The sequence below is a fragment of the Asparagus officinalis genome, chromosome 7 (genome assembly GCF_001876935.1).
Source record: "Asparagus officinalis chromosome 7, Aspof.V1, whole genome shotgun sequence".
Taxonomy (NCBI): Eukaryota; Viridiplantae; Streptophyta; class Magnoliopsida; order Asparagales; family Asparagaceae; genus Asparagus; species Asparagus officinalis.
The window spans coordinates 36,826,579-36,838,724 of record NC_033800.1 but is presented as its reverse complement, the minus strand read 5'-3'; the positions used below and the strand labels follow the sequence as shown (position 1 = coordinate 36,838,724).

At 36.2% G+C, this 12,146-nt stretch overlaps 1 protein-coding gene across 1 annotated transcript; it reads right to left on the bottom strand.

Moving 5' to 3' along the window:
- Window positions 880–11,753, bottom strand: LOC109848527 (nitrogen regulatory protein P-II homolog). Its single transcript, XM_020418067.1, has 8 exons — window positions 11,385–11,753; window positions 11,262–11,307; window positions 11,116–11,143; window positions 10,910–10,997; window positions 3,345–3,412; window positions 1,998–2,067; window positions 1,350–1,385; window positions 880–1,168 (listed from the first exon to the last, which is right to left on the bottom strand). The coding sequence occupies exons 1-8, from the start codon at window positions 11,572–11,574 to the stop codon at window positions 1,095–1,097; spliced, it is 600 nt and encodes a 199-aa protein (XP_020273656.1). The 5' UTR covers window positions 11,575–11,753; the 3' UTR covers window positions 880–1,094.

Sequence of the window (12,146 nt, the reverse complement as noted above, 5' to 3'; positions counted from 1 at the left end):
TGAGGGAGGTACGTTGGCGTGCAATCACGGTAGGACTTCGACGGGGTAGATGAGGGATGTTGAGGGGGTCGATGAGGTTGATGAATCTGATTATGTGAGATTGTGGTTAGGGATTTGAGAGGATGCGCCGGTTTTAGACTCTTGAGGAAATTTTTGGGAGAATTAGCAAGTTTAGTATAGGGAAGAACGGAGAAAAAAGAGTTTTAATTTTTTTTTAAAACCAATCAAAACTCCCAAACGGTTTAAACTGTTTGGGCTAAAATATCTCAAACGGTTTAAACTGTTTGGATGCATCGTTTAGAATCTTTTAATGGCCCAAACGGTTGTGACCGTTTGGGTTTCTTATCCCAAACGGTTTAAACCATTTGGGCTATTTTGGCTTGTCTAAACGGTTACGAAAACCGTCTGGACTGCCATGTTTTGTGCTAGCGTGGACACAAAATACAACATTTTGTGTATAATAACATAAAATAAGATGGAGTAAATTTACAAACGAATATATGATAACCAAACAAAGAAACTATGTAAATGTTCATATCCATTTCACTTTATATATGAATGCTGAAAACATACTCAATTTCTCTTAACAATCTTAAAATCGAGAATTTCAATGAATGGGCTAGGCAAGGATACACGAATCTATACATAATCATCTGACACTGCTTTAACAACACAAACAGGAAGGGAAATAGGAAATAGAGGTGCACTTGGTGCAAACAATTTGCGCGCAAAATTGCTAGGCTACCTATCCTTCTCTTTTGACCTTTTTACAGAACTAAGAATTCTCGTCAGTATCAAATGTCTCCATCTTCATTACAGCAATATATACTTATCATAAAAGAGTGTAAAATGTAATGATTATTCAAGCAAGCAATGCTCTTTAAAGTCTAAACTCGTCAGTAGTCAAAAGCAGTTCCCATTTCCCGGCTAGATGGGTAGTTCGGTACACTTGTCCTGAGGAACAGAATTTTGAAACGTGTCTATCTTTGAATAGGAACTTTATTTCCTCCCTTTATTGAATAACATAAAAGTTGCTACATCTGATGTTTAAAGTTCTTAAAAGGGGTTGATCTTCATTAAAAAAAAATTATGTTCTAATTAGATGATGCAGAAGAGATCATATCTGCACGACCTCCCGTCATCCTCTCAGCCTTGTCCCCACGCTCCCCTGCCAATTTATCAAATTTGCAAATATAAAAAAAAAAAGAGAGAGAAAGAAATTAAAAAGTTGTAGACAAAATCTCTACACAAAGTAGGAAAGTAATTGTATCAACTTTTAGACAATGAATTTAGTTAACAATTCAGAATAGAACAAGCTTTCCTATAAAACAAAAGTATTGTTGCCTCACCTGTACGAACTCTTATTATGTCTGAAACAGGTATAACTGCACAAAATATATAGAACATTGTCAGTTTCTTTCTTCTATTCATTTATTCAAAAGGCACGCTTAATAGTGTCCCAAACAAATTTGAAATCTACAAAAATAAATGGTCAAGAATATTGCATAATATGATTGAATAAGACGTTAGAAAATATGTAATGTGTTATCTTCTTATGTGCTGACTAAGATAAAACAAACTGATGACCTATTCTGCTATCCACATACACTGTATTGAGGGATAAAACAATTGCACAAGAACAAACTGTTGCGTCTCACTGTAAAGTCTCTTATTTTAAGTTCCAACGGAAGGGGAATAGAGAGGAAGAGATTGAAGATATTGCTCTCTCTTTTTCATTATTGAGTCAATTGAATAAGTGCCATACAAATTCTCCTTTCATAGAAAGAAATAAATTGTCAAACTGAATAGCAGCTTGCAACAAGTGATGGATGATATGCTCACTATAAATGCGAAATGAATAAAAAATTGCATGAATAAAACACCATACATCTTTTACATTAATGGATGTTCAGACATTAAATTGTGCAGGCTAAAAGGCAACATTGGACAATATAAAGTCAGAAGTCACATAGACTATGAGATGAATCAGTACTCACCAAATATCTTGCCATCACCAATTTCTCCAGTTCTCGCTTCTTCAATAATTTTATCAATTACTGCATCAACCTATGCTCAAAGTAAGAAATTGCATCAGGTCATTAAGTGATAGACTATCATACTAAGATATAAAGAGCAATGTAACTAGCAATGAACACATATTATGACGAAAGAAGATGATATCGGTATGATATATCAAAGACTCTACATAGGTTATTACTTTTTACATGAGCTTATCTAATGTATGAACAATTAATCAGTAGCCTGTTGCATCTGTACATAGAAAGACATCAGAATTCCAGCTGCTTACAAGAAGGCATTTACCTTTCCATGTTCAAAAACATGCAGATCATATCATTGAAATTTCCCTTCTTTTTTTTCTCGTCAAGACGCTTGGCCGTGAACTCTTAAGTTACAGTGGATTAGCCATCAAAACAAAAAAGTTATAGTGGACTAACAATTGCTGATTTACTGACATGAAAAGGATTGAATTAATAAATAAACAGGTAAGCCTCCCTCCTTCCTTCCACAGTAAACATATCATGACACAATCATCCAAATTCCCAAGTGATAATCATGGGTTTTACTAACTTTCCTTGTCGAAACGCATTATAATTTGCACTCTAGTCAAGCTATGATATCACAGACACTAGATTCTCCCAAACAAAAGTGAGGATAACAAGTCAGGCCTCCTCATAACTTCGTAGGAGTAGGGTCAAAGTTTAAGGCGCTGAACATTTTAGTGTTAAGACCCTATTTGTCCTTGTTTTAGACCCCAACCACTAAGGTTAAAGAGATTCTATTTCTCATAGGACTTATGAGCTCCAATACATGAGAGAATATGAAACTTTGAGCTATTAATTTAAAAGGCTCGTTCTTTCATCACCACATCAACAAGAGAATCTGACTTGTATATTCTTCCCAAGATAAGTTGATTTGAAACCTTAATTTTATAAAACATGGCATTGAAATTGCAGGTTATTCCATTACAGTGCTCATCTTAGCCTAATATAGACCATGCCCGATAGCCAAAGGCCCGCTTGACGACGGGGCTTAGTATATTGAAGCCCAGAGCAAACCCAAGCCAAAATTTAGGCCTACAAATTTAAGAGCTCAGTCCATCAACTACATGCACATTACCAACTATATATCGAGCCACACATATCATCTTCTTCTTTTTGAAAAGCAAATCAATTTATAAGTTATGTATTCCTGAGCAAACAAGATATTCATGGTAAACCGGTGAAGAGTCCATAAACAAACAATATCAATGAAAGAACTCCGCAGTTATGAAATATGTTCCTCATAAGTCATTCAAATACTTCTTATTGGAGTATTGCTCTTACCTGGTCCTTGGACACCACTATCTCCATCTTAACTTTAGTTACAAATTTGTCTTCTGAAAACTCTGATCCTGCACGTCCACATTTTCAGTAAGAAAATGTGAGTAACCCGCCATGCATAAATAAGCTTAGCGAGTAAAGCAATAAGTTTCAAAGAGTGGAGTGGACATAAACATATAGAACTACATATTAAAGATAAATATAAAGGGGAAAATATATACATTGCAAATAGAACGACAATTAAAAGTACAATGAAATTATTTCAAAAGTTCCCCTAGTTTCTCCCTGCTTTTTGTACCCTGCATTTTAAACTCTGGCATAATCTCGGGCTACCACTTTAATTTTAGTAGACTACTGCAATATAAATTTCCATTATAATTGGGTACTTTGAGATTTAGCCCATTTCATCCGTTGCAAAGAATTATATGACAATGAAGTTCAATCTGGGTTAGGCTGGGCTGAGCCAAATTTTGCTTGTTCTTGATCAAACATGACTAAGAAATTGATAAATAGCTTAGGCCAAATATTACGTAATGAATCAACTTTCATGAATCTGTTTAAATCCATGTCCTTCAAAATTTATCATGTCCACCATTTGCTCTAGGTTGTAACCCAACATGTCCATCATTTAGATCTTTTCATTAGCTCTCTCCTAGATGCTGTGTGGTTCTCTTGATATTTTCTCGGAAATTTTGCTCCTCCCAGCTGTAAAGAATAGGATGCCTGTAGAACATCCTGCAAATAGTCAAGTATGCAGGTTAACCTGTATGCCATCTATTGTTACCAATTTACCTTCGTATTAACAAAGAGCCACTATCCTATCAAGATCCTATAACTCCAAACAGATAACGGAACTAGGTTTAACCATCTCAGATTCAGAACCAGGCTGGACTAGTGAACTACTGAACAGCATGGATGCCTAAGGAGGAGGAAGACTTGGGAGAAGAAGCTACCGCTTTTCTTTCTGAAGAGGAGACTTCACATTAGACTGATTCTACTCTTTTCTTCGCATTGACTGATTTTACTCAGATAAGTACTAGCCTATTAAGGGTAGTTATCGATGCTGTTCCTTGTTTAGAAAGTGGGATGCTGACACTTGTTTAGAAAGTGGTAGGCTGATATACGAGAAGATATATCTTTCCATATGTTTATATAGGCTTTTTGTCAATCTTTTTCAGTACATCCGTATCACCAAAAAGCCCTAATGGGATTTTTGCTTGATTCACCTACTAAGTGAGAGCAACTGTTTGATTTGGGAGTGGGTGACTAAGAATCCATCAATATGAACAATAAGATAAAAGAGTACTTGTGTCACTGACAAGATTTGCTCAGCAGGATTTACACTTGAACCAGAAATCTCATGACTAGTTGAGACCAATTTTGTTCCAGTATCCACCCGAAAAAAGAATGAAAAGAAATTGATCAGGAAATCGAAATGGGTATGCTATTTTATTTGCGAAAGACACAGGAAGCCTGAACAATGGAGGAAAGACTCCAATTACGATGCAGGATAAATTAGACTGTAACTATCTTGCAAGTAGCCTCCATAAACAGCCATTTTAAGCCTCGTAACATGCCTTGCCTGCATAGAGCACCCCTACTTTATGGTTGCACATGGGAAGATCAGAATCAAATACCACTCTTCGAATAAGAGAATGAATCACCTGAACTAAGCTTGGGTTTTTTTTCTATTGATGAAAGATGGATACATTGTTGAATGCCCTCTAGTGTGGACTAAAATCTTCCTTGCCAAAAGAAAACTGTTTTGTCCGATTTATGTCAAAGCAAACCATTTATGTCAAAGCAAACCTTTGTGAGTGGGCTGGACTATAGACCACACAGAGGTATGGTGGGCGTGAGGTCTTTTGTAAGAGACGAAAATGACTTAAAATTAGATTTACAAAGAGAAGTAAGCATATATGTAAATATTCTCTCATTTAGTAAAGCAGTAGAATACCTGTTGGGAAAAACATATTGCTAAAAGTTTCCTACTATGTCTGATTGTCAGTAATAAAATGGACATTCTAATCTAGTAGCAAAGTAATCAAATGAAGCACATGATTTTTTGCGTGGAAAACCTGCAAAGGGGAAAAAATCACAGGACATAAGTCCAGATCAAAATCATCCATGATCTCTATGTAATGGGATTACAATAGCATTGGATGGGGAACATATGAGTTTATTTCCATATAAGTCCCTCAAATCTTTCATATTGAAATTAGTTCCAAAGCTTTCACATTTGAAATTAAACCCCCAACTCATGAAATTAGTCTGCCAAAGCTTCATATTTTGCAATTAGTCCCCCAATTCTTTGAAGTGTTTGAAATTACCTTTTGTTACATTTACCATCAAAATTGTTAACCACGGTTGGGTAATGGTAATCAGAAACGGGTAATTACCAATCGACCATAATCAACATCAAAATCCACCAAAATCGGACACAAATTCAGTAGTTTAAGCCAATTGTTGCATAATTTATCCCCAACTTCTAATCCAGTGAAGTTCTTCGGTACGTTGGTTTGAATGGATATGCGTATAACTGCTATTACGCCCAAAATTGTTAAAGATGATATAATATTCTCTCAATTTTAACAAACTTCTAAGTAGAGTGACTAATTTCTAATCACTTAAAAGATTTGCGGGACTACTATAAAAAAAACCTATATATACACGCATCTTCTCCAGTAGTTTTCTTTGCATTTCAGGTATAATAGGGAAATGGGAATTTAATTTCCATTCACTTTTGCATTCATAGTAGAAATTTGAAATGAGACATATTTTCATGTGGTTTTACAATTGTGTGGAATTTTAAAATGGGTTTCTTCCAATTCCATAAATTTTTACATTAAGAAATAGATATATGAAATGAATTTTCTATGTTCATGTGCTCATGCAATTATTTTATAAATTTGATAATTAAAATTGTTTCATTTCTTCTTATTATTGTTCTAAATAAGTTCAATTACATAATTTGTAGTGTATTTTCAATTTGTCAAGTTCTCAAAAAGATTATAATTTTTAGTTTGTTGTTATAGAAAAACCAACTACAATCGATACATTTTTTCCAAAGAGACTTTAGGATTGAAGAGTGTTGATCCAACAATGAGTGTATATTGAAATGATTAAGTATTCACATTTTTTTGTGTAAAACCTTTTTTTTAGGTTCTTTCACCTACTTATATAGCTGAAAGCTATTTATACATTGTCATACTTGATTGGTTTGTCATTGATACATAGTATTATGCTTGTATTTTGGCGCCCCAAAAAAATTCTAGCTCTGCCACGGCCAAAGGGTATACAAAGTACTCACCAGTCATCACCCCAAAGAATGGATAGCTAGCAACGAACTCAAAGGAGGATTACAAAACTAAGGAGGAATCTAATCAACAGTCCGACGATTGGATGTGAGCACCACTAGCCCGGCAACAAAACTGATCAAGGATGAAACAATTGCTTGACACTTAAAAGAGCTATTTTCAGAACTCTTAAGATTTTTTTCTCATAGCTCACATACCTCATCCCACTTAGCAAAAGGTTTTATATAAGAACGTTATTGTCTATTTCAATTCCACGGTAAGTAGTTAAATACTCGCAGCATTAATTTCAAGAGAGTATGCAACCTCCATCTTTCAAAACTTGCATTTTTCATTGTTGACTTGCACCCTTTCCACTTAAAAAGCAGTCTAGGCGCCCACCTAGGCATAAACAAAACTTAGGCTACCTGTCTCGATCTTGGGAGTACCTAGAAGAGCATAGGCTGCTTACATAGACTGCACCATATAAAAAAAGTATATTACTCTCTTAGATAAAGGATGAAGAGAATGGGCCAAATCAATATGGAACCGATTTCCATATCTAACTCCACCTCAGGTTAATAGTGATGATAAGATTTTGAATCTTCCAAAAAAAACCTCTCTCTCTTAATGCTAATAAAGTCTATTGTTGCCTAAACACCACCTAGGCACCAAGATGCTTGGTCTAGCTCCTAGAAGTGTCTATTGCTTTCTAAGCATTGCTGACACAACATTTATTTATTTTATCTCAAAGTACGGATCACACTAAGACTTGAACCATTGACAAATCTACCATTTTGACTCAAGTTGGAGTCACCACCAATCCTACCATCCTGCAATAAGTTTCAAGTTTAATCATAGTCATGGACAATCATTTAGTCATCATATTTGACATGTCAACAGTATGGATCTTCCCAAGTTGAAACTGGGATTGCATGTTTCAGATCCAACGATACCATAAATTAATATACTTGAAAGGAGAATTGTATGTGAAATTCTCAGTTAGATGGATCACACTTGATTATCATAACCGATTGAGGGTATCTTCACGCCTAAAGAATATATTTCTTCAAAATCTATCTATGTTCTTATGAGTGATAAAAATAGCTCATAGCCACAAAAGGAGGTGTGAATAGTTATGAAGGGATTCAGTCAATTTGCTCGGTGGTCCTTCTTAGAGAGAATGCACTTTGAGATAAATATATAATTTTGTGGACCAAGAAAGTTGGAAGGGTGCAAGTAGGGGTGCCAAACAGTTCGGATATATCCGAACCGATCCGCATCCGTATCTGAACGGATGCGGATATGGTAAGCTAATTTCAAAACCGAGCGGATACGATTTCGGATACGGATCCGGTTTCGGATTTTTTTCGAATACGGATTCAGATACGGATATGAAGGTTGCGGATAGGGATATCCGTAATGTAATAATGATTCTGGTCGTATCCAAAGTTACAATTACAAACCTGTAACCGCTAACCCAAAACCCAACTACAACTAAAAACTCTAGCCTCCTGATATCTCATTCCGCATACACTCAATTTCCAGCCTCCACTCAAATTCGTCAGATCCCGATGGTCCCGTGACTCCCGAGTCCCGACCTAAGACTCCCAACCCGCCGCCGACATCATCTTCGTTGTTCGCTGCATCCCGCCGCCTGTGTCCTGCCGACCGCGTCGTCTTCGCCGTTCTCGCGCCTATCCCAATCTTATGTCCGTCAGCATTTCCTCTAGCCTCTGTCTGTCGTCAGGCGTCGTCCTCGTCGGCGTCGCACCATCGAATCCACTCCTGTCTTCACCTTTACGCGCCGCTTCCAACCGTCGCTAGATCACTCATCTTCATTCCACATTCGTCGTTCTATTCCTCGTCTTCGTCGTAGTCTTATATTTTTTTTTTTTTTTTTTATTATTTCTCATTTGTGGGTACCTTCTCGTTACTTTTGTTTGCTGTTATCATTTGTTTTTTTTAATTTTACTTTTCCTAGGCGCCCAGAATACAAAAGGCATTTGAGGTTTGAACCCAGAGCTCCTTTCTTGGATTAATGCTACATCTGTATCACCTTTAGTTGAATAAAAAATTAGTGATTATGGAACACAATGTGTTTAGCTCTACAGCATCTAAAGCAACAAGCCTCATATAACCAATCCTGGTGAACTGATCTTGTGTATTTATAAGATGTTAATCCTTTATCTTTTATTTTATTTTCTTTGAGAAAGATCATTTATCTTTTAATTAATTTCTGATGTAATTTATGTCATGTTCATTCATTGCAAGTTCTGCCATCATTGGGCCATTCGGAAAGGAATGTGCTAATCTGTGGCCGAGGATTGCTAGTGCAGCTAATCTGTGGCCGAGGATTGCTAGTGCAGCTAATGTCATTGTGTAAAAGTTGGACATTTATCAGATGGAATTTTAGGAATTTGAGTAGATTTCAGAAAGTTTTATATTACATTTCTGCAACTGTCTTCGGACTTGGTTGTTGTGTGTGTCTGCTACTTGTTCTTAGAGGAGTCTTCTGTTTGCAATCTATTCTCAGAAACTATTCTCAGAAAGTTTTATATTACATTTCTGTAACTGTCTTCAGAAACTATCTATTACTATATAGAGTAATTCTAATTATATGTGAATTAAGGAGAAGCCTACAACCACATACATTTACCTATTTGGTTGTAATTTATGCATAGGTGTACTAATTCATATTCGATTCATATTCATTTGTCGAATATCTGTTTATATTTGTGATCATATCTGATCCGATTCTCAAATATCCGAACCGTATCCGTTTCCGATAAGTGCGGATATGGTTAAGGTTTTTTCTTACCGAAGATGATCCGTATCCATTTCCGTTTATAAAAAGCGGATATGGATATGGTAAGTGTCATATCCGAACCGTATCCGCTCCGATAACACCCCTAGGTGTAAGTGAACATTGAAAGTGCAAACCTTAAGAAGATGAAAGATTGCATGCTCTTAAAATTAAACTAAGTGCAACTAAGCAGTTAATCTTGAATTGGAGATAGGCAAGAGGATTCTGAAACAAAGATTTTTGGGCCGATAGAACGAGGTGTGGAGAGAGGAGTGAGCATGAGAAAATCAACTATTCTAAATTACAAAATGCCAAGGCAGTTCTTTCTGGGAATAGTGCTCACATCTCACTATCAGATCTTTGATTTGGTTCCCCCATTGTTTTCTCTTTTTTTTTCTTTTTTTGGTTGAATTTGTTTCATGTCCACTCTTTGGAGTGATGATCACTGTCGACATTGTTGATTGAAACTCATTTATATAGCCCACGTAATATCTAGAGAAGGCTCATTTAATCTCATTATTTGGAGATATCGGGTGATTATGATATGGCTCTAGATCTTATCAATAATCATCATGCTCCACGGGAGACAGAACTGGATCTAGATTTCCCTAATGACTCGTCGAAGACTTTGACTTTTGCTGCTTCAGTAGTTCGAAATTTCAAGCACAAAACATCTATAGTTTTAAAAACTTTCTTTGCAATCAGGTCCCATAATCCATAGCCAAATTCTTCCTTTGGGTATCACTGAAAGACGCATCACCTTGATTTATTACCAAACTTTGATCTTTCATTCCTATCCTCAAAAGCTTTGCACCTGAAAACCCTTAAGTGCAGTAGATACATTTTTAACGGACCAAACTTCCTCAGGAATATAGCCACCAAGTTGAACAAATAGAGAAAGACTGACCAGGTACACTGTCATCTTCAGTTCTTCATTTCCTCCCCACAAAAGAAAGTAGGTAGCTTCGCGTGAGAGAGCATACATTGAATTCATTCTTGATTTTCGGTTCATATTACTTGCAAGTTCGCCGAGGAGTCTTCAGTATTGTCTTCTCAAGCCTAATAATATGCCTTTTGTAATAAGCTTCAAATGGTCCCCTATATTCGTCGCTCACGTCTTCCCTCACAAACTATACCTTCCTATCAGTTTTTCTTCAACTTTTGGCATGAAACTCCTAGAATGCATCCAGTACCTAACCTTTGGTTTTTGGCAGACCAAAACTAATTGCGGTGCAAGGAATCCATGACACAGACCAAAACAAACTTGTAAGTGCTATATATGCATCAATGAAGTGAGGAAGCTCAACTCTTTCAATGAAACAATCCACAAAAAACCTGCATGCCAGCATTTAGGAATGTTTTTAAAAAAACATTTGTGGATTGTTTTTAAAAAAACAATCCACAAAAAACCTGCATGCCAGCATTTAGGAATGCAATTTTATAAATAGGTAGTTTAAAAGAATCCTTACCACCATGCCTCTCTGTTGACCCTCCTTGAGCCCCAAATCCTTTAACATCAGAAACCGTCACCCCTCGAATTCCCATTTTCAACAGCCCCTGTTCGCTCATGCGAAAAAAACAGAAAAAAAAAAGAAAAAACATTAATTTCTAACACCCATTAAATCAAACACTACAGCAATATCCCAAACCAACTAATAAAAACTCTCAAACTTACCGATGAAACATGCGGCACTCTCCATGGCCTTCATCACCATCGAGAAACACAAATTGAGAATGCAAATGTGCCAATATCATGAAAAAAAACTACTGAAACTACCATATTCAAAAGGCTTAACTGTAAATTTCCAAAGAATTTTTCACCTTATAATGGCTTCAACCTTACAAAACTTCACATCCGACGAATAATCTACAAAAATAACGAGTACCCATTAAAAATCTTGCCCTAAATTACAAAACCAGATTAAAAATTTAATATTTTGCTACCTGGAGAAGTCTGAGCTCTGCTTATAGGAACTAAAGAAGTAGCCTTTGAGGTTTTGAGCCTTGTGCTGCGAGGCGAGGCCTTGGGAAATTGAGGCTTTTGAGTGGAGAATAGAGGAAGGGATTCAACAAGATAAGGCTTGAAAGCGTTGAGGGTTTGGGGGTTTAAAGAATTCGCAAGGGTCATTGCCATGGATTCCTTTGGACTCAAAGATCCTAACTGCAGTGAAAACTGGGGAAGATGGACGGTGGCCTCACCGCCTGTTAGACATAAAATACCCTGCTCCGCTCGGGGAAGTTAAATTGTCGCCACTTTGCAGAAAAGGACGCCCGTTTGGAGAGCTTTCAGCTTTTGTAGATAAGTTCTACCAAACAGCTTTAAAAACCGAAAAAATCTTTTTTCAAGGGTTTTAGGTAGTTCCCCCTTTCATTCTCCCATTTTCCAAAATTTTGATTTAAGGCTTAATTTTCTAGAAAAACAAAAAATATTTTTTTTCTAGGGTTTTAGATAATATTAGGGCATATTTGGTTCATTTACATGTAACACACGTAACACACGAATAGGATTCCAATGAAAAAAAGTATTTTTTTAGTTTTTTATGCATTTGTTGGGTTTTTTTTTTTGGCTTTGTTTCGCACATCAAAAGGAAAGGGAAAATCTGTCTCATCACAAATCCATGCCTTGGTTCGAAATTAGGAATTGAGCATATTAAGAAAAGACATATGTTAGAATTTTACATGTATTTCTCTAAAAACCATCAACCC